We start from the raw sequence: 24,765 nt of genomic DNA on the forward strand, positions 1-24,765 counted from the left end.
AAACCCCGACAGATAAAATCAAGAGTAAGCTCTTTGATATGACAGAGGCGCGTTCGAAATGAATGTTCCTGCATGATATTTAACTTTTGCATTTTAAACTTTAATTAAAACCATTATATATAAAAAATAATTTTATAAAATCAACAATAGGTTCTCTACAGTGCAATATAGTCTACAATGTATTGTGGACTAAATCACTGCATGGAGGCATGTCAAGCTTTTCCTGATTGCACAACGATGGATCTCAAATTACAGAGCCAATCAATCAGTTTGATTGAAAAATGGATGATTTCACCGATTTCGATGACAATAAAAATATGTGAGTGTTAAACATTCGTTGATCATCATTCAATCGGAAGTGACATCGGGTCTTCATGCTTCTATGAGAAATAAGGAATGTGATCAATTAACTGTTCAAGAGCTTACATCTATATATTTATTTAATGGGTACTTCATATTAGCCTGATATTTCATCGATACCATCGCTTTCACGTAAACGCTTAAAACTAAACAAGCTGGCTTAAAATACCAGATTTGACCGATTCATATCACGACGTTTTAACAGAAAGCAATCAAGCGTAATAATGTGTAATATCGATTAATACACTGAAAAATTTCAATCTTTATTTCATAAAAAATATTAGAAGGCCACCCGGAATTGCCCGGTCGTAAAATACGCTTAATTATGATGTTTTGATTAATGCAGATTTCGTATTTATTATTATTATATTATATTGGATATAATATATAGTAATGATTTAAAAAGTAAAAAAAAAAAAAAAAAATGAATAAATAACCGTGCGCCACCACCGAGAATCGAAACCAAAACGTTTAGCTCACGATTTACTTTTTCCGTGTAAATTAATACCTGGGCTATGAGTACATGTTTGCTACAAAGCTCAAAATTAAAACATGAATCAATAGCTATTAAGTTACGCAAGCATAATCGACCTTCACCTGGCAAATTGCATTTTCTTTTATTTTCACACTTTTGCACTGATTTTCCCCGGCCAAAAAACAAATATAAAGTTTCGCATGGGTTCAAATACCCTATATAATAAGTTTAATGTCAGCAGACCCAAAACTGAAACAGAAATTTGGTAGGCAATTTTTTAAAAACAAATATATATATATATATATATATATATATATATATATATATATATATATACGCATACGTAAATATATATAGAAAGAGGTTTGTGTTTACTATAACTTTTTACGCAAGTATAAATCATGTGAGAAAACTGAAAAAAATTAATAGGGAATTAATTCAAATAAATATATTTATAAATATTCAAATTAGCTAGATCTTTTGCAGATGAATGCAATTCCCTGACCCATATATTAAACAAAGTTATATTTTCTAAGGGCTTTTAATATAAATATCAACACACAAAAATCCCAAATTCATAGCAGTATAGATTAAACTTTATGAATGATATAAAATAAAGTATATGTGTTATGCCGAACAATCAATGGGTCCGCTTTAATAAAAAGTGAAGTATATTAATCCAATGAAATTTTGCTGTTTAGAAGAATTTAGTTTAGCAATACATGGTACTATATTGTTCTATATGTAAAACCTTAAAAAGAGTATGCGTAATATTTTCTTTTTTTACGAATATTAAACGCGAACGCTGACCCTACAGTGATATCAGTAAGGTAATATTATACAGTTTAATTAAAATAAAATATATTTATCTAAGTATGCATAAATATCCTCCTGTGCGCGTATACAAACACGTGTTAAATTAGGTCAAGTAGGTCACTGTGGGCTAGTCACAAAAAAGGCATGATCCAAATCGGTTGGTAAATATAAAATACACTGAATGCGTCTACATACACAATATAAATATATATATATATATATATATATATATATATATATATATATATATATATATATATATATAAATGGGTTAAGAGATTCCAACGAAAGAAAGATGTATATTTAAATAAGGGGGTAGTCACCAACAATGTGTATTTTTGAACATTATTTTATTATTCCGTGTGTTGGTTTTTCATTGAAAATTATGTTTGGATCATTGTAATAATGTTTTTGAATCATTGAAATCGTTTTTACGCGTTTCAGACGTTCTGTGAAACCTCCTCGTCAGAAATTATTTTCAAATGTGTTGGAGATGTAAAAATGGCATTTTCGTAGTTCATTTGAAGTGTTTTCAAGGGGTGGAGGCGTGTAAGTGTCTATTATTCATTGGCACGTTCAATTTTTATTACTCTTTTATTGGGCTTGTCGAGGCCGCTGACATCGGCTGTAGTCACTCTTGTGTTGTGTTTCTCTCTCTTTCACTCTCTCTTTCTGCTTGTATTTTTTTTCTTTTAGGGTAGGGTGTGTGTGTGTGTTTTCTTTTATTGGTTTGAGAATGTGTGTACTGTTTTATAGTATTATGGGATTATTTGTTTCCCTAGGAAGGTTACTGTGATCCAAGGTCGTTACTAATGTGTATGTGTGAGGAGGGGAGGACCAGCTCTTCTGAAATAAGGGTAGGGGTGCTTTCATTCTATTTTGATATTTATTTTTTGGATTCTTGGATTTTAGTATTGTGATTTTTCGTTTCAGTCTTTTCGGTTATTCCTTATATTATGTTTGTTTAGATATTTTAGATATAGGTATTTTACATAATTACTTGAATTAAAGGTAAACAGACAAAAGTCAAGTATTATGGTTCGATTGTGCTCTAAAAATAAACATCCATTTCGAACGCGTCTGTATCTTATAAAAGAATCTACAGTTGGTTTCATAGGCTGGGCCTTTCTGCTTTTGCCATTATAAAACTTCTCCAATTCGTTTGTGATGTTCGGGTTGTATAAACGTGTTAACTTTTGTCGGAATCGAACTTCCATTTTTTCATCGGACTAATTCGATTTTCGATACATATCGGATGTATTCCGATAAAACTTCACATAAGAACACCCCCAGACATATCAACTACCTTCGAGTGAAATTTTAAAGAAATCTTCCCAGCTATTTCTGAGTTTATAGGGAACGAACTGACATATATACACAAAGATTGTTTTATACAATAGTTTCATTATTCGCTTGTTTAATTAATTATATGCGCGTTCGGTACAACCAATACTCAATAAATTGCAGTGGAATTATCACCAAGCATACGAATTACATCTTATAACAATCGATCGATATTGATGCTTCCGTTCAGTCTCAAGTGACAATGGATACCCCTTTTAAAGTTAGCTGCGCGTGTAATTGAAAGGTAAGAGTTGCGCGATTTCCAACCACATTTTTCCGGAATCGGCATTTCTCCGGAATCTAGTGGCAAAGACAAGTCCAGGACAACTGGAAACAATGCTGAGATAAGCAGAGAGCACATATCGCAAATGGTCGCCTATTTTAGCACTGACCAGGCTCAACGTTGCTTAACGTCGGTGATCGAACTGGAACCGGTGTGTCAACGTAATTATTTGATAATAATAATAATAATAATAATAATAATAATAATAATAATAATAATAATAATAATAATAATAATACGCCCTCTTTCAGAGCATGACTTTCGACTTTTACTAAGTAGAATACTTATTTATTTATTTTTAATTTTTATTAAAAAAATTTTTTTTTGTCCCATATGTACGTGTGATCGTGGACGATACCTCTCGGATACACGTGAGTTTTACACTATCCCTGCATCAGAACCACAGGTAAAACAACTCTGGGCCCGGTGTTGCCACAAACACCAAAATATTAAAAATGTCATAATCCAAACCGTGTGACCCAGAAGAAAGATCTGGGTGTCATGATCGACAGGTGCTCCTTCGGTAGCCAGCATGGGGGACCCGGTCGTCATTCTGCGAATGTTGGCCAACTTTTTAGTTTCAGAAACTCAAATGACATGGACGCTGAACAGGTAAGTATAGCCTCTAATTTCAGGGAACAAAATGATACCAAACAAACACAGCACGGCCATGATAACCATCAAAAGGGGGAAAAAACGAAGAAAGAAATGGACAACAAAAGAGAATAGACTCGTAATGGAATACTACTATAGAAGCCATCCTAAATATAGATATGGAGGTTATCGGAAACGAATGAAAGAACTATGGGACCTATCCAGTGACTACCATACGACAGAACAAAGAATTGCGGACCAAGCAAGACTGATACTCAAGAAAGGTTGGCTCTCTAAACTAGAACTAACAGAAATTCAGCGAAAAATAAATGATGAAACTGAACAAGAAACACCCTCCAACGGAACCGCACGTAGAGCAACCCCACAAGTTGAAGCCTCATAAGTAAAAACACCAAAGATCGAGGACCAACATCTACAAACGTGGAAACCGAGAACAATGAAACAGAACTAACAGAGAATGAAGCAAATGAAATAAATAAAATAATACAGCTGATGAACGAAGAAAAAAACAAAGCTCCCATCGTTAAGGAACCAAGAGCAGAAGAAATTAAAAACAGAAACAGAGAAGGTTAACAAACTCCTCCCACATATCCCAACAAATACAATCACAGACTTAAGCAACCTGATTTACGCAGGCGCTAAAATGGTAAGTATGAAACTCAAATCAGAAAAACAACCGGGGACAAGCGGACCGACAAAACCTGGATGGGAAATAAGACTAGAAACCCAAATATACAAGCATAAAAAAGAAACCAAAAATGGTCACCAGGAAGAAAGGAATGTGGAGAAAACGGAATATTGGAAATGTAACTGACAGAGAAAGGCTAAACAAGAAACATGAAAAACTGGATCAAAAAATAAAAGCAAAAGAAGCGAGATTGAGACGATATAGATACAAATCTGAACAATGCAAACAAAACAGAACATTTGAAACTAATGAAAGATAATTCTACCAAAATGTGAACGGCGGAAAAACAAAAACAGAGCAACCAAATCCGACAGAAACAAAACTCTACTGGAGTAAAATATGGGAAGAGCGACGAGATCACAACCTGAGAAGATGTATACAGGAAACAAGCGTACCAGACTGGATGACAAAAGGTAGAACCACACTGCTACAGAAGGACACGGAAAAAGGAACCGTCCCTAGCAACTATAGGCCAATCACGTGCTTACCAACTCTGTGGAAGATACTGACGGCACAACTGAGGGAACAAATATACCACTCCCTTAATAACCGTGGATTCATCACCGAGCAGCAGAAAGGATGCCAAAAAGGAAAAAGAGGAACACATGCTCTGTTATATATAGATCAAAAGATCCTAAAGGAGGTAAAAAGGAGGAGAAAGAATTTAGCCATGGCATGTATCGACTACAAAAAAGCGTACGACAGGATCCCCCAAGTATGGATAATAGAATGCCTAAAAATGTATAAAATACCAAGCAGGATCACCAACGTAATAGAAAATACAATGAAAACATGGAGACTGGGATTGACAGCTGATGGACAACACATAACAGAAATTAAAATACAAAGAGACATCTTCCAAGGAGACTCACTATCACCACTACTGTTCATCATAGCCATGATGCCCTTGAACAGTATTCTGAGAAAGTGCCAAGCCAGATACTAGTTCTCCAATACAGAGAAAAAAATGTACCACCTGATGTACATGGACGATCTGAAACTTTTTGCAAGGACCAACAAGAAGCTAGAGACACTAATTAACACTACCAGGATCTTCAGCCAAGATATCCAAATGGAATTTGGAATGGAAAAGTGCGCACAACTAGTTATAGGAAAGGAATACCCCAGGAGAGCAAGAAAACTCCTGGAAACGAAATTATATAGCAGTAACCTAATAAAAGGTATAAATACATGGGCAGTGTCACTAGTAAGATACTCTGGACCGTTTATAGGGTGGACAAAAGAAGAACTGAGACAACTCGACCAGAAAACCCGGAAACTCATGACCATGAATAATGCACTACACCCAAAGGACGATATTGACAGACTCTACGTGAAAAGGAAAGACGGCGGGAGAGGACTGATCTGTATAGAAGACTGTGGGAAGGACACGAAAAAAGAACTAGAAAAATACATAATGTAAAACACTGAGAGGATAATTATGGCAGCGAGAGACACTGAAAAAAAACGAGAAACGAGAAATGGGAAGAGAAACAACTCCACGGAAGATTCATAAGAATGACAAAAGGTGAGAATAACGAAAACACCTGGGCATGGATGCGAAAAGGACATATAAACCGAGAAACTGAATCTCTAATATATAAGAATCAACCATATCAAAGCAAGGATCGATAAAACACAAGAAAACAGCAAATGCAGACTCTGTGGAAAAAGAGACGAAACGATAAACCATATAGTAAGTGAATGTAGCAAACTTTCCCAAAAGGAATATAAAAACAGGCATGACCAAGTGGGGAGAGTGGTACACTGGAATTGTGCAAACGACTGCATTTTGAGCGTACAGACAAATGGTACAATCATAAACCCGCAGCAGCACTCGAAAACGAGAACCACAAAATCCTATGGGACATGGACATACAGACCGACAAACCCATCCAAGCAAGAAGACCAGATGTCGTAATAATTTACAAGAAAGAAAAATCCTGTCAAATCGTAGACTTTGCAGTCCCAGCTGACCACAGGGTGAGTATGAAAGAAAAGGAGAAACGAAGCAAATACACAGAGCTAGCCAGAGAGTTAAAAGGGATTTGGATGATAAAGAAAATCAAAATAGTACCGATAATAGTAGGAGCACTAGGAACAATTCCGAATAACTTCGAAAAAAGAATGGTGGAAATTGGAATCAGAGGAATAACTGCAAAAATACAACGACTAACGATAATGAAAACGACTGAAATATTAAGGAAACCACTTGAATGCGGAGAATAATACAAGACAATATAACGAATAAGCGTTACAGGGAATGAAGAACACCGAAACTGCATATCTACAAGTTCTACACCTTCATCATGCATCCTCCCATTGTTTCATCACCGTTCCCTCCAATAAAAAAGTGATACCAAAGGGCCGAGAAGGGTCAATAAGGACTGAAAGACCGAGGAGCGAGCGCCAACCAGACCTCGGCTGGACAAGCGCAAAGAGAACTGGGACCTTGGGGAGGCTGAGTGCCACTCAAATTCCAGTATAAATCAATGGCCACTACCAGCGAGAAATCAATGGTAAGCGACTGTTGCGATGATGCAAATTCATTTGCAAATGCTATCGATGGAGGTGGAGAGAGCTGGGCGTCTGGGGAGACTTTTTGTCACTCAGTTTCCAGAGAACACCACAGGTTTCCAATGAGATCGTTTGTTGACTTGTGTGAAAGCTCCATGTGAGCCAATAATAATAATAATAATAATAATAATAATAAGAAGAAGAAGAAGAAGAAGAAGAAGAAGAAAAACAAGAAGGAAAAGAAAGAGGACAAAGTGTCTGACGGAACAATCGAAGATGGAAATCATTATCCTCCACTAGATAATTAACGAGAGTATTGGGATCGTAATTAAGAAAAGTTTCGCTCAAATTCTAGAGAAAATTAATAGCCATTAACGTTGCGAACATAATGAAAATGATGTTAACAGAACTCATTGAATTTCAACGATAATGAGAAGAAACAAAGATCATTCCGTGACTTGCTGTCACTTAGACTCTAGCAAACACAATTTGTGAGCGATAATAACATATAAATTGGTTGAATTGTGAAGCAAATGAAGTCATTTCGATTACCGATCTTATCAGGTCAGAATTTATCGTGAATCCAAACATGATTAAATTTCTGAAGCCATTCAACATTTTTCTTTATTATTCTCTTCCATGCATTGGCAATTATTGAAATAAATAGCGGAAAATCATACGGTGATAGAATTTATTATACTATTTGGTTGTGAACAGAATGGTTAAATGCAAATGCCCAAATATATATTTTTTCCAATTATGAAAACCTATGCTAACGAAAATAACGATTTTATAAAAATGACGTACAATAACTTTGGCCGTTAGAGATTAAACATTTTCCGTTATTTACATTTCCCTTCTCATTAATTTGATTTTATTTCAGTGGTTGCACGTTCTGTAAGTTTTAATATGTCGTTCACATTATTTAATTTGATTTAATATTCAAACAAAATGTATTCTACGATGCGCATTTAAGTGAGTATGGCGAAAACATTTGTTTTTTGTTCTTTTTTCTGATGTGTTAACATTCTGACTAAAAGAAGATTAGAAAACAAAACATATTCAAATATAATTGTCGATAATGACGTGTTTACACATAGAAGACTTAAATTACTTGCCTTTAGATTTTCCAATTTGGCTGTAACATCTGTGTCGAAGGCTTCAGCAGTCTTTGGTGAAATGTTGTTTTGTTCAAAGGTTTGAGCCATATCAGCCATCGCCTGTTAAAACAAAAAAAAACAAACAAAAAAACATTGACATTAGACCAGTATTTATTATATCGGTTTTACACTGCTAGAAAAACTTGTAAAATAGCCATTTAAAATGAATTTGGTGCATTCGTGTAACTAGTTATTTTTTTTCAAATAGTCATAAAAGCTAATTATCTCTTTATTATACCTATAGGGAAAAGATAAACACCACATTTGTCGCATAATATATATATATATATATATATATATATATATATATATATATATATATATATATCGTTTAGTTCATTTCATTTTTATGAGTTACGGTCGTTTTCTTATTGAATCAAAAATAAGCGATTGATTTGAATCAAAGTAAATCGATGTGTACGTATCGATCCTTACTGATTCAAACATACAAATATACAATCCGCATTATTTTGTAAATCAATATAAAACGATTGGAAAATGCCCTGCTTTAAGTATTAATTTTTTTCCTTCGTATTTTTAAAATTATTTTCTGTGAGGCATGACAAATCTATTTAATAAATATAAACCTAATACAATGAAATAGAAATAAAAATACTAATACAGCTTATATTGATCTGGAAATATAATGTCTGATTTGTTGTGTGTCACTTTATATATTTTCTCAGTTTCAAAGCTTAATAATATCTGATTATTAGCATAATAATATCTGACTATTAGCATAATAATATCTGATTAGTACGTCTCTTTATCTATAAGTACGTGCCAAAAGCTTTTCATTATTGGTATACCATATGTTTAAAACAGGTCAAGCTGTGGAAGGTGTGTGCTATCTTAGGTTATGTCTTGGTGGTTGATGCGCTGGCATATTATGCATTACTTAATTCCGCGTGTGACTTAAAAATCACAAAGAGTAACTTAGTCTAATTCAACTATAGAAGCGGCACTCATACATAGGCGGGTTCAGCCGACTGTCTCCGAAGGAAGAAGTTTTCAGAGAATATCAAATTCGCAAGTCGTTGTAGATCCCCGTCGGGGGAATTAATGACGTTAGGTTAGGTAGTTCTTGCAGAGAGGTGTCAACATCCTCCTACATACGGCGCCTGGTATTCCCAAATGCTCTCCCATCTGGTACTGAGCCAACTCAACGTTACTTAACTGATCTTATAAAAACCGGTTTGTCAACGTCATTATACCGTATCTAATTCATGATCTAATGTTTGATGAATCCTAAAGCAAACATAAAGATACGAAAAGCTTGTGTTAAAAATCACCTCCTGTTTGACCACAATATCACAATATCAGCCAATCAAGTTTTTTTCTAGTTGCAGGCGCGTTTATATTCAGTGAGAGTCAGATTAGCATAACACCTTTAATTCTGCTCTATACAATATAAAGTAATGTATGGGAATTTCTGGAGAATATCTGCGGTCTCCAACCGCATGTATATCCCGTTCAGATGAGGTGAAATACAGCCGTTCGTATTTTCAAATAGTCCTTTCCTCATACGGTACTAACGTCGCTAAACTTCGATGACCTAATTAATATATATGGTCGGGTTTAAATCACCCGACTAATAGTAATCGTGATTCCCTGCACTGATGACTCTCGAAAAGATGAAACACTAGTGTCTGTAGGTATTTATAATAATTATAGTAACATTTATACCTGCCCCTTTATGAAATCGGTTCTTATTGTTGAGCACTTTGCATTGAAATGAAATAAGTCGGTCAATTAATCTTACGTGCACAGATAGTGAGGTTAAAATAACATGATCACTCTCGGCCTTCTTGAATGACATTTAAGATTTAAATTCATATAAATCTTAATTTCAAATCTATTCTCACTGCGGTTAACATTGGCGATCAGTTTGTTCCTTGCTAATGGAGTCAGAAATGGTTTTGTGACCGGGTTCGAATCTCCCAAAATACGGTAATCTTGACTCCCTGAACTAAGGATTCCCGAAAGGTTGAAGCACTAGTAATATATATAATTAAATAATGAGAAGTATCATAATATTATATTACAAACAGACACACACACAAACGCACGCACACTCACACATGTATATGTGTGTGTGTGTGCGTGTGTTTGCAATATAATATGTATTGTAGTTATCATTATTTAATTATTTACTTATTGATATATATTATTATTTTATTTATATATCAATGAAATATTAACTACACTGTGTCTACATTCTGTTATTGGAAAAGTTGAATTAACATGAATAACTTCTTCCTATTAAATCTCTGAACACGCTACATTGCAAGCAACCGACACTCCCATTTTTTATTTCACAATTTAAGTAAATGTCCTTTGTTAGATAGTGGAATGCCCTCTGGGAATTATAAACTTTCTAGCAGTTATTCAGCTTGTGCAAGAGTTACATTTGGGATACGTTAAACATGGTTAATATCGCTAGGATTAAAAAAAAATATGTATAATTTTATTATTGTTTTAACTTATGGATTGATAACTAAATCTGGTTGGTATAAAACAAAATACAGAATATCGTAAAGCTAAAAAAATATTAATGTACTGTGTATTAATAAATAATAGCAGAGTAATCCCACGTAATTCGGATTGCATAGATCTGTACAAGTCACACACACACAAATTATATATATATATATATATATATATATATATATATATATATATATATATATATATAAATTACAAATAAATTTACCAAAATAATCCAAGATGGTAAAATTAAAGTATATTAAAGAATTAATATTTATAAAATTATCTCAGCCAGATATAAAAGCTCGATAAAACCAAATAGGAGATAGAGCTTATAATATGAGCAAACAGTTAATAAAATATGTTAAAAAACATTTTGAAATGAGTTAAAAACATATTTAATCTGAATAGGAAACACTAGATAAATGGATAGTTCTTAATCCGCGAAGTGTCGAAGAAATACTTTCCTTCTCATCAGAGGGTAGGAATTAGCAAAATGCGGGATCGGATTTTGCATGCAAGAGTATTTGATGAAACAACAAGTAAGTCAAAGATCTTACTTGAAAACAAAAAAAGTGAAGCAGAGGGAATATGGTGAAGAAAAAGGTGATTTCACATGAATGGATAGTCTGGTGGAAGATAACAAATCCAGTGACGGTAAAATCCAAATTTCATAAAGAAAGTTAAAAGAATTTCCATTTGTACAAGTAAAATCCAAGGAAATCCCGTAATTGGAAGAAGATGGTCCATAATACTCCAAAGGCAGAAATCCATGGAAGAATTCACAAAAATGTGTACAAGGAAAAAAGAAAAGATTCCAATAATATTAATAAAAGAAAAATAAGATATGCTTTTCACTCTACTTCCGAGACATAAATATGCATGCAAAATCCGAACCCGCATTTTGCTAATTCCTACCCTCTGATGAGAAGGAAAGTATTTCTTCGAAACTCCGCGGATTAAGGACTATCCATTTATATAGTGTTTCCTTTTCAGATTACATATGTTTTTAACTCATTTCAAAGTGTTTTTTAACATATTTTATTAACTGTTTGCTCATATATATAGTAAAGCAGGCGTGATCAGGCCTGAGATCACTATTCCTTGAATGATGTCAAATCATTAATAACACATTTTATTTATCACTGGGGAAAACACTAATGTATTTACATTTAGACATTTGTGAAAAAATGGATTATAATTTAATGGAGCATTCCTAGTACTTCTAAGTGAAAAAACATTTACCTTGAGTCAACATAACTTGTTTCATGTACACCGAATAGTGTCTACTTTTACAGAATTATGATACATTTTAGTGGATTTTCGCATGAAATTAAATCAAAAGATTAACGGACAGTGTCAAAGCCATTAGTCATCTCCGCTTAACGACAACCAATAAAAACAATTGAACACAACTTTCGTATGTGGACATATGCGATGAAACCTTAAATGCAAACGTTGTTCAGTAAATAAGCAAGCGAAATTTATTTTAAAAATTCTTTGCTGTTGGTTTATTAATAAATATTATTTTAACATCACGCAACCATTTCTTTCTCGACTTTATTAATCATAGAAAGCCAAATAAAGTGCTCCAAACAGGGATACACCATGAGAGTTGTGGTGCGCACAGAAGTGCAAACAACGCGGAATTGTTAGAAATGTATATGTGTATGTGATATATAGATAACGCATTGTTTCATTAATTAATGAGTCACCATATATTAAGGCTTACATTCACCCGAGGAAAATATCAAAATGATGGATTGTCTGTTTGATTATAAGGAATATACTGATATAATTTAAAATGATTGACTGAACACAGTTTGATGACTAATGGGGACTGTTTATAACAAGTATTTGTTGACACAGACGTGAAGACAGGCAGGTTGTCGATAGTATGTAAGATAGCGCAGATGCGCGGATGTAAATGCACGAGAAGTGACGTCACCAGTTTGGGTAAAAACGACTATAAAACAAGAGACAGACAAATATCTTGACAAAGACGAGATAACATTCGAATTCTCGGGAAAGACTTGGAGAACGTTCTATATCACGCAGGTGACGTCATGGTGTAACGACTAAGAAATGAATGTTGTACAAACCAAAAAAGCGGTTTATTTTATGTTCTTTTGTCAACTTTGCGACTGAGGCCACAACGTGTATAGAAGTGTGTAACGTTACAAGTAGGGAATCAGCTCCGTTGTAATGTGTTCCATCGCAGAATAAAATATTGATGCAATTGGTTGAACTGTCATTACATTGAAGATGATGCGAGAATAGACCGAATTTTAATTTATTTAATTCATTTTGACTCGTAAAAGCGTTACAAATTTTGAAAAACAAACTATAAATAAAACAAGAATATGGAATATTATAAAAGTAAACATAAATTATTAATGCATTGCATATTAATAGATAATATTTGACTAATTTCCATATAATACGGATTGTATAGATCTGTACATCATTATTCAGGAACACATTATACGTTAAGTGTATAACGACAAAGACGTTTACAGGGTGGGGAATCGTGAGTGGAAGTTTGATTTGACATGTAACTAGGTATAGGGGGATGAGTTTGTTTTGGGCTGATCAGATTATTGTGTTAAGTCGCAATTACCTGAAGCACTATATTTGTTACCACCACCAAGTCGAGACAGAAAACTAGCAGTTCTACGAGAAAAGGAAATAATGAAATATCAAAGGATGTGAATCAGTGAGCTAGAGTGTTCTCGGAGATATTTTTTATTTTATATTGTATACCATGCTACGAGATGAGATAGAAAATTTAAAAATTCGGCTGTCATTAAGTAAGTAAGCAAGTAAGTAAGTAATGGACAAACTGAGGATACCGAGAAAAAAACGTAGTGTTAAGATTGAAGAAGTTACGTTACTTTGTCTCATTTTAACTTTCTTTTCATCTATCTATGAAGTTTTATTTGCTTTAAAAATATATTTTTTTTTACAAGGGTGTCACCACTTATCAAGGCCCAGAGGCCACTCAAGGATAAGGGTTAATAGGTATACATTAGTCATTGTGATTTTAGCATAGTAAACAGTGGGAATTTTGAAACTTGGATTACTTAGGGGGACGATTCAATTAGAACTTGTTCACATTGGTCTTTTTCTTTTTTCTTTTCATAGGTATCAACTCATTATCAAGGTCAAGAGGCCACTCAAGGATAAGGGTTAAAGAGTGTACAGTAGAAATTGGACAATATAATAATCATTAGTAATGAAAATTTGTTAAATTTGATAACTTATATGGAATGGCTCATCAAGAACTTATTTACGTTAGACTTGAAGACAACCATATTATAGTCAGCCGGAAAGCAGGAAAACGGAAGACAATTCCACAGGCGTGCAGTTCTAATAAATATGTTTTCAATTTTCTTTTATTTGAGAAGTTTGTGTCTTTTAAGTAACTTTTTTATTATTAATTTGAAGATTTTGTTGTTTATTTTAAAATATTTATCCATTTTTCTTTCTTTTTTCTATTTTGCACGCGGAAGTCTTTTAATTCCGCTTTTATAAGAATTATTTTTCTTCTTTGCATAAAACATTTCCTGCTCCTCAGCGCCATCTTAAATATTTGTCTTTAGCCATCGGCAACCATCACAAAATGTATAAAACTGGAACACTTAAACAAGTCCCTTATTCATATCACATAGCAAATTGCAACGAGCTGCATGGAATTTGTGTATATTGAATTCAAAATGAAATTTAAAAAAACAAACGCAATTTTTTAATAAACATAAACAAAATAAAAAAAAAATGTAATAATTTCCGGTTTACTAATAAAACGTTTTCAAAATACCGGAATTAAAGTTTTGAACCTTGCGAAACCCATAGAAATAATACTCACTCATTATTTTTTTCCCGACGTTTTCTATTATTAAACGACTGTTTCTCTTAGAGGGATTAGCCGACAGTTGAATCACAAACAATGACAATTACATTATGTATTCCAAGAACACTGTCTCAGTTTTTTGTTCCTGAGTTTTATGCAATAATTGCAGAATTACAGAAAGTGTCCATTGTTAAACAAGTTTTAGCTTTTCACCAAAGCTGACGCCTACACGATCTCGACTGCAAACAAAATGATACCAGAAAAATGTCAGCAAAAATATGTAAAAATTCTAAATCTAGAAATCAAATTTGTTTAAAACTTTCAGTTATTGACCTTCCTTCATAAACTCAATAATAGTAGAATAATAAGAAACGTTGACATCGTATCTCAAGTATTTTCTTACAATAGTCTAGAGAAACTCGTTTACATCGCATTATTTCTATCTATTATTTGAGACTTGCATGCATATATAGACAATTTTTAAGTTGGTGGCCTACTGCATTTTTACGTTGAGGTATAAATCCCGACAGCCTAATAAAGCACACTCTTCAATACTTCATCTTTTCTAGTTAAGAAGTGGTTAGTTTATTTGTAATTACATAGATCACCTCTTACCGCAGAATTCCAACGAAAATTCTCAAACATTTTTGTAGGGCAGAGTATTGTGCACCTAGTGCAGTGACTTTTACAAGACACACGTGACTTGAAGTAAAAGTAAACTATAGGTAAGTAGACAGCTGGTTTTAAAACAAGGCATATTACCTCTTGATCGCAAGGGACCACAATTTGAGATCATGTCTACAGAGGACTGTGCTATAAGAAAGGTCCCCTTTTCTTGTAAGTAATAAAAACATTAAATTTTAAAAATGAGATTAGATAGACCGAGATTCGAACCGTGTAAGCGGGGTTCAGAAATAGGGTCAGAAATGGAATGTAGAATTTGGATTGTTCAGTTTTCACATAAAATAGTTTAGATATGTTGATTTTTGAATTCTTTTATGAAAACGGAATTAAAATAAGGCCAGTTAGAAGAACGAGCAAGGTCCAGCACGTTTTGGACATGCGTATGACGTCATGGCAGAAATGAATTCTCAATATAGGAGCTAGAAAGGAAGAAGAGTTAGAGAGACGGGAGACAGAGCTTACATTGGTCAGAAGAGGGCTCCCCTTTGGAAGCGAAAGGTTAGAAAGTTTTAATCATGTAGTCGACTTTGAATTCCTGGAAACATCATCATTGCCACCGGCCGAATGTAATAAAAGAACACATCATATTTTGTAACTGCGTCTTCGTGTCGTCTTTCAACCAAATTGAAGGTAATGTGAAATAATCGTTTATATGAACTTTATGTCCTCTCATCTTAATGAACTTTGTCTCCCTCATCTTTGTAATGAACATTGTGTATAACTCATCTAAGTAATGTGTTCCCCTCTCCATCTAAGTAATGACTGTCCCCTCTTCCCTGTGCATAAGAACTGATTACCACCTCTCTCCTCTCTAAATATATGTTATAAGAACCACAGACAGTAAAATGTATAAATGTCGTTCTCCCTCTCTCTTCCCCCCCTTATCAATATCCACGTCCGCTGTCTCTAGTAAATATTAATGCCCCCATCACACTCTCTCTAATATGGGCCCCTATGCAACACTATGTGGGGGTGTTGAGCCGCGAGATCGCTGTTAGCGTTACATTTAAACTTCTGCATGTTAGTACAGTCAAAGAAACAAGAAACATTGAGAGAATTCGAAATTTTTGCTGTCCGAAGGAGGAAACTATTTAAGTAGAACTTCGACATCTAGGGACTTCAATAGTGAAGGATTCTAATGTTGTTGCTTGTCGGGTTAATCGGGTGTATACGTGTCTATGGGGTACTATGTTATCAGTTAATCAAATCACATTTCATTAAAATACTTATAAAACGGTTGATGGGACAAGTGTTGGAGCTTGGCCGATAGTGCATGGCCTGCTAAATTGAAGACTTTGTTGTTGGTGCTGTCTAAAAGGGATAAACAAGCTGAAGATGCAACAGCCCAGCTATGCCAACAATACCCAATTTATGGGCGAATAGTGGTTTTGTAGAGATGTACAATATACTGTACATAATACTTCAGATAAACCAGGCATCTATTATGTATAATACAAAAAATTCAACAATATAAGAGATATATGTTTTTCATCTGATAGTGGAAGAACAAAATTAAATTTATGAATTATATTTCTACTAGCGGAGTGACCCGGCGTTGGCCGGGTGTTTAGAGGTGTGTGTGTGTGTGTGTGTGTGTGTTGGGGGCGGAGTAAATCAAAACAAAAGAATGAGCGAAGTAATAACCTTGTTTAAATATAAAAAACAATAAACGAACGTGATGCAAACGACCGATGTAAAAATTTCTTTAAATCGTAAAAAAAACAAAAACTAAAAAAGGAAAAAAAACGAATGTGATGCATAACAAACGATGTTAAAACTTCTTAAAAAGTCTGAAAAATAAAAACAAAAAAATCAGCGAACGCGAAAAATGACATAAATAACCCTGTTTCAGTATTAAAACCGTAGACGTGTGTGTTGGGGGTAGATGGAAACTAAAAGTAATAACTCTGTTTAAATATTTAAAAAAATCAAACAAAAATAACAGCAAAAAGTTTTGGAAGGGCTGTAGGCTCGAACCCGAAGCCTTGAGGTTAGTAATCTGATGACATAGCTTGACACAACGAAGCCAGGTACAGGGAAATAGTCGAAAATAAGCATTTAAAAACCCAGGTCGTTTTCTAGGTCAAATATCACGCCATAGCAGTAGTAGCAGAGAAAAACGAACCCACAGCGCGAATTTTGTAAGAGAAAAGTTGCTGAAATAAAAGATTTTTACGACGTCGTTTCGTAATTGTTAGATATTATGATCTCGATAGCATCTAAAAAGTTATAAGAATGAGCGAGCAAGCCGAGAAGCAGCAGGAAAACATGCACACACACACACACATGCATTCTCACTTTTATATATATATAGATTAACAAATTAAATCAAATCATTTTAATATTATTCATTGTTCTTACATTAGACAACACAATTCAGTTTTGAAAACGCAATGTGAAGCCGCTTGCGTATGTAAATGTGAACAAGATGTTGCAGAACACACTTTTTCTGAGTAGTCATTGCTTGATTCCAGTGGTAGTAGAAGTGGAGGATGACAAGAACAGATGGAACAATGCCGAAATAAACGGTAAGGTGATATTGGCATTCCCAAACGGTTCCTCATTTTAGTCCTGGCCAGGCTCAACATCGCTTAACTACGACGATCTAACAGGAACCGATGTTTCAACATGATTTTGTTATATATTGTTCTTATGTTAGTACGGTTATTATAATGTGCTGTTTTTTGGCGGGAAATATCAAATAAACCAGATGAGAACAAACAGAGATTTAGTTGTCTTTTCACTTTTTGAGCGATACACCAAACTTAGTAAAACATCATGGATAGTTGTACGTGTAGAAACATTACTATTCCGAAGCAAAACTATTAAATAAGCGATCCACAGCAGTTAGAATTATGTATAGAACAATCAAAAGTAAGTAACAGATTTTTATTCTCTTATAAAATAATTAAGAAAAGAAAGTAAACTTTTTAAAATCATGCATCTGAAATCGTTTATCTACATAACAAGAATTTGAAACCGTAAGAAAATATGCAACACTCGAAAATATAAAACTTAAAATTATTTACGAATAAAATATTATTTACGAATAAAATGTTTTTGTAAATGGCTTTAATTATAAAAGTTTTAAGGATTCTATATTCTGTTTATTCCCAAACAAGGCATATTGTCACTTGAAACGGGTAGCGGCTACTATTTAGAATCGTGTCTAACAGTGGATTATGGTGAGTTGAGTAGCGAGTCGTTCGATCTCATACTATTTAAACAACTTGCTGTTTGGTTGACGTGAGTATATACATCCAGGGGCATGAGTTCTATGCGTTAACCAGAGCACACCCTATTAAAGTGCGTGTAAAACTAACACGGGAATACAACACTGCAGCAAAGAAGCAAAGAGCTTAGTGGATAGTGCAGGACCTATTATATTAGAACAATAACTTTGACAATCACTAATTCTAACATAACTGTAACTGGAGAGGAGTGTATTAATTTATAAATCGGGCATTTTAATATCTTCTGAACTCTAAAAATTGTCTAAATCAAGATAACGGATGTATACAAACTTTGTGATAATAAATAAAACACACATTTTGTATCGGTTATGTGCGAAACGGATCTCGTGAAACTTGAAGCAGTTAGAAACATTGCCAGCAGACAAAAAAAAAAAAAAAAGAAAAAACACACAATGGAAAATATGGAATATGTTAATCTAGATAAACAAAATGAAATCCTACAGGAGAGATCAACAAAAAAATACTTTATAAATATTTACACAAAAAATAATTCTCGAAAGAGAAACATTCGTGCTAATGTAGATATGTTTTCCAATAAACAATTCGCAGGTTGTATATATATATATATATATATATATATATATATATATATAGAGAGAGAGAGAGAGAGAGAGAGATAAATATATATATATATATATATTTCCTCACACACACACACATATATATTTCATCACCTATCCCTCCCCCCTCTCTCTCTCTCTCTCTCTCTCTCTCTATATATATATATATATATATATATATATATATATATATATATATATATATACTATCAAAAGTACCCGTCGTTGACTGGGTTCAAAAACAGCCTACAGAAAATGGACTCTGATTTATGAAAGTATGATAGGTTATGAAAAGGAAGGGTTGTATAGAGATAGCTTCGAATTTGGGGGCATTAAAACCAAAGAAAAATATGATGAAAGTAAAAATAAAAAAGATAAACCCCATAATTTATTATACCATACCTGTTCACACTAAATCACTTATCACAATATTCTGTGGATCTATATCAAAAAACCTTCTTAAACTTTGTGACATATTTCCATTCTATGGAGGTCAGGTGCGAACGTACACCCCTTAATTTTATTATACCATATTTCTTCAAACTGAAATATAATTATCCAAGTATACTTACGCAGATAGATATGAAACCTTTTTATTAAAGTGTGTGCCTATTCCCATTCTATGAAGGCTACGCGAAAACGCAGACCCCACAATTTTATTATACCATCCCTATTTAAGTTAAAACATACTTATCAAAGTATTCTTATATATATCAAAGTATTCTTATATATATCAAAATACTTGTAAACGTTTTTTTTTTAATTTTTACATTTTTTATTCCCATACTTTGTGGATCAGGCGCGAACTTCATGTCAACCCAGGCAACGATGGATACTCATTCTAGTGGCTTTATATTTCTTTGGTCATTGGAAGTTGTACACACGGACACACACACACACACACACACACACACACACACACACACACACACACACACACACACACACACACACACACACACACACAGACCAACGCTACCACTTTATATATATATAGATTCCAAAGTCATAGTATTGTTCACAAAATGTCAATTTTATTTAAGTTAACTTCGTGATAATATAACGTTGTTTATATAAAATGTTCTTGGGAGTTGTATTGAATTTGGTTACTTTCAAGTTTCGTAATTAGTTAAAATTTAATATTCTTCACTGTTAATGTAATCTGACGAAAATAAAGTTATATATATATATATATATATATATATACTCACGAGCAAAGAAAATGGGACAATCATGAAAGAAGAAAGAAATCGATTTTTCAATATTTTTTCATGATATTTTGTTAATTTTCACTGAAAATTTCTATTTTGCAGATCATTATTTTTATAGCATATAATAAGTGGAAAAATGAATCCTAAAAATGATAAGACCGCATCAATGCGAGGATATAAAAAACCGAATTGCAGGATTAAGGCAGTCCAAAATGACTTAATAGCAGATTTTTGATACTGATAGTGAAGCGAATTGGTCAAATGTTCGAAGTCGAACGCTTGGTAAAATGGAAATCTGGATTTGGTCGCCATAGAGCATCCACTTTGAAGGACGACCACAAGCTTAAATTAACTCTTTTGAAGGGTGGAAAGAAAACTTATGTTGACTATAGCAAAGAATTCAAAATAGGGGCTGGAAATTCTCTTTCTAGGCATACAATATCTAGACGAATGAAAGAAATGGGGGTTTCCTCTAAAAGGTGTGCAAAGAAGCCATTTTTATCTAAGAAGAACATCAATGATAGAAAGAGATTTTTATCGTGTTATGGCAAGAAAGAAACAGACTCGTTCAGGAATGTTTTCTGGTCAGATGAATCAAGATTTTGTCTTGTTATTGATGCTCCCGATGCCCCCGAATGGTGCAATCGAAGAACCGGAGAAAGATTTTCACCAAGTTGTATAAAAACGACATTTAAACACGAGAATAGAGAGATAATGGCATGGGGAACTTTTACTGCAGCAGGAGTTGGGGAACTTATTAGATGTGAGAAATCAATCAATGCAAAGGAATACATTCGAATATTAGAAATAGGACTGCTACTAAATATCCAGAAGCTGAGAATATCCCAGAACATTATTTTTAAACATGATTATGCCCTGCACACACTGCTAAAGTCACAAAAAATGATTTTCTGATAATTCAATTGATGTGACATTTTAGTCAGGTCAAAACTCCCATTTAAATCCAATCGAAAATATATGGCCCCTTATATATCGTGCATTGGATGGAAGAACCTTTTCGAACTATGACAAACTCTGGGAAGCGGTGCAAAGCGAATGGAATAGCATCTCCTTTTCACATTGTTCCACTTTGGTGTAGAGCATGTCTAAAAGAATTGATCTTTAAAAGATATCAAAAGGGAATGCGATTTCATCCGAAGCATTTACTAAAGTAAATGTCTTGTTCTGTGTTATTAGTCTCGTTTAAGTTTCCTTGTTCAATATAGCTTTTAGTGCAATAAAATGTATAAAATTTGTTTGGCCCATTTTTTGCTCACGAGTATATATATATATATATATATATATATATATATATATATATATATATATATATATATATATATATATATCAACACAAGGAAATTAAATTCAATTATGTTTTTATTCAATTTTAAAATTATCCAGTTTCTAATGAACCATTTCGTTGTTTCTTAAACAACCGACATGCATTGTCATATACCTTGGATTTTCTATTAATGTGTTTAGTCAGTGCAGTTAGGTGAAATCCAGAGCCAGATATTTGTAGAAGTTCATAGACAACTACTTTTAAGTTTTCCTATGAGTATGACACGGACAATGAATTACGGCAGTCACACTCTCCCTTGAATGGGTAATGGCAGTGGATCACAACTCAGTATAGTCATTTAAATTGTGTCCCTTTGTAAGTCCCCTTTTTATGGGGTTGGGCGGCATGACTAGAAATTCACTGAAGACACACGGAATGACTATTTCTGTTTGAGGGGACTTAGTTCGCACAACGCACGGGTTTTCGTGCGAACAGTAAGTTATACGCTAATTGTGTTGCACGTTGTTCAATTCATTCTTGGAATAACCAGACTACTTCCGGTTCGACTGGATGTTTGTTCTTGTTCAATAGATTTAGCTCCCATAATGCTGTTTTCTTAAATGTCGGCACTCGGCACTTTTCTTTAATGAGTAGTTGTTCAACGCTATCTTTATACTCAACAATCTTCACTAATGGTCGCATTGCCCTGCCCGAAGCTTGCCGCATTGTTATGTGCAGATGCACGACGAATTCCGCTGTGTGGGTACAATCAAATTGACTGCTACGATTGTTCAGACTAGCCACTACTTCCTCATCTTACAGTTCACAAACTCATATCACGCGAGCTTCATGATTTGCAGATGTTTTATAGATTTTGGAATTCGGCACCAATAGCAATAATGGAGCTCGTTATTTGCGATGCTTTATAGTCGTTTATGACCTTTATCGTTAAATTCAATAATGCACAAGAATTGCTATCTGATGCATTTTGTCGCCATCAAATACTTCGAATGACTATAAAATGAAATATTATAAAAATTTAAACATTTAAATATTTCTCTAATACCCAAATAACTACACACACACACACACACACACACACACACACACACACACACACACACACACACACAGAGTGACTCTCCTATGTCTCTTTGTCTGTCACTCTCTCTCTCTCTATATATATATATAATTATATATATACACATATATTTGTATATATATATATATATATATATATAGATAGATAGATAGATAGATAGATATTACTACTTTGTCTCTATGTGCGTATCTTTGAATTCGTCCTTTATTATCTCTGAAACAGTCCAGTTGAATTTTATGAAATTTTACACAAATGTGCGTTATGTAGCTGAGAGTGTCATTAGATAATTTGTAATGCTTTCGATAAGTATCGAAAATCGATACTCAAAAAAAATTCGATTTAAGAAGGGGCAATTCAATATTGACTAAAGTTAACACTCTTAAAGAGCAAACATCACAAGTGCATCTGAGAAGTTTTATCACCGCACAAACAGAAATGCCCGGCGTATGAAATTAATAGACCTTTGATAAGACAGAGGCACATTCGAAATAAACGTTTTTATTTAGAGCACAACTGAACCATGATACTCGATTTTTGAATTTTAAACTTTGATTCAAGCCATTATAGAAACATAATTTTATAAAATTGACAGTAGGTTCGTTACAGTGCAATATGGACAACAATGTATTGTGGACTAATTCAGTGCATGGGGCACGTAAAGCTTTCTTCCGGTACACCGCGGAGTGTCCTCAACTACAGCAGGCAATTAATCGACTTGATTAAAATATAAGTGATTTCACTGATTTCGATGACAATAAAAGTATTGAACTGGGGAATATTCGTTAATATCTATTCGTTCCTGAGCAATGTCAGGTTTAGCACATAAGAATGGTATGATTTATAATATATTGTTTTCAGTAAACATATTGACAAAAGTTTTGTCATTTTTAGCATGAAATTTAGAGTTCTTTTCTTGATCCATGGATTTACAATGCATGGTTAATCTATTTAGAGGAAATACCTTTAGCAAAATAATTATTACGAATAAACATAATTATGATTTAACACATATATTGAAAAAATAATTTAAAATATTTTTAAGGAACTTTGAAAAGGGCATCATTTTAAGGTAATTCAACTGGAGAATTGAGCTAAACGTATGCATGTATTAATATAGGCATATATATATATATATATATATATATATAAACATGAATACACATGAATAACTTTCTGAAGACTGTTTTTTTCTGTGGAAAGCAACCATTTAATAAGTCGATTGACGAGGACTTCTGGTTTTAATCGACTATTTGTCCGAAACATCTTCATGTCTAGTGTCTCCACCATGTAAATGTTTTTCTGTTAATAAAATATATATATTGCTTTTCTTTTATTTGGCACTCTTAATAACCTCGTTAAAGTTCTTTGTTATTAGTCTTGAATACCTTTAAACTGGTATATATCTATATATATATATATATATAGAGAGAGAGAGAGAGAGAGAGAGAGACAGAGAGAGAGAGACAGAGAGAGACAGAGGGAGAGAGAGAAAGAGATATATGGATTAATTAATACCAGAATGAGAAAAAAAGACGTAAATGAACCCAATAAATGTCAGTAAATACGCTTATTTTAGATTTGCATATAAATTATAGGAATATATATATATATATATATATATATATATGTACTTTTAATTGGATCCATATTATAGTCATACATTCTAGTACATTCATAAACTGGAATATCAAAACTTCATCCTAAAATGCTTATGACATCATATTCAATTATTATAAGTAGAGACTATATATTAAACACAAAAGTTCATGCATAGTTTACATATCGCATGCTTATATATGCACGGACTTGGAGCCTATATTCAAAACACATTCCTGTTTACTAGAGAATAAAAACTAGAATCAGACAACCAGGCCTTTATGTGCTTTAGACTAAACCTGAAACATAGCGTTGTCTACTTATATTTTCTCTACCGCTCCCCCTCGAACCATGACTGTACCCTAATCGACCAAGTCTTTAACAGTATAGATACTGCAATCGTCCTATACATAAGCGCACGAATACATGTATTTATGATTAATTGTCCACCGTAGTAATTGGCCATGTGTTTCTACTT

The 24,765-nt window shown here is 33.5% G+C and overlaps 1 protein-coding gene across 1 annotated transcript in view; it reads right to left on the reverse strand.

Moving 5' to 3' along the window:
* Window positions 1-24,765, reverse strand: part of LOC145256084 (uncharacterized) — a 767,766-nt gene that overhangs the window by 447,577 nt on the left and 295,424 nt on the right. Inside the window, exon 3 of the mRNA XM_080114670.1 lies at window positions 8,217-8,318. Coding sequence (XP_079970796.1) covers window positions 8,217-8,318 — 102 coding nt within the window. The remainder of the gene's footprint in view (window positions 1-8,216; window positions 8,319-24,765) is intronic.

This window comes from Euprymna scolopes, chromosome 3 (assembly GCF_053919585.1).
Source record: "Euprymna scolopes isolate OS-2025 chromosome 3, ASM5391958v1, whole genome shotgun sequence".
Lineage (NCBI taxonomy): Eukaryota > Metazoa > Mollusca > Cephalopoda > Sepiida > Sepiolidae > Euprymna > Euprymna scolopes.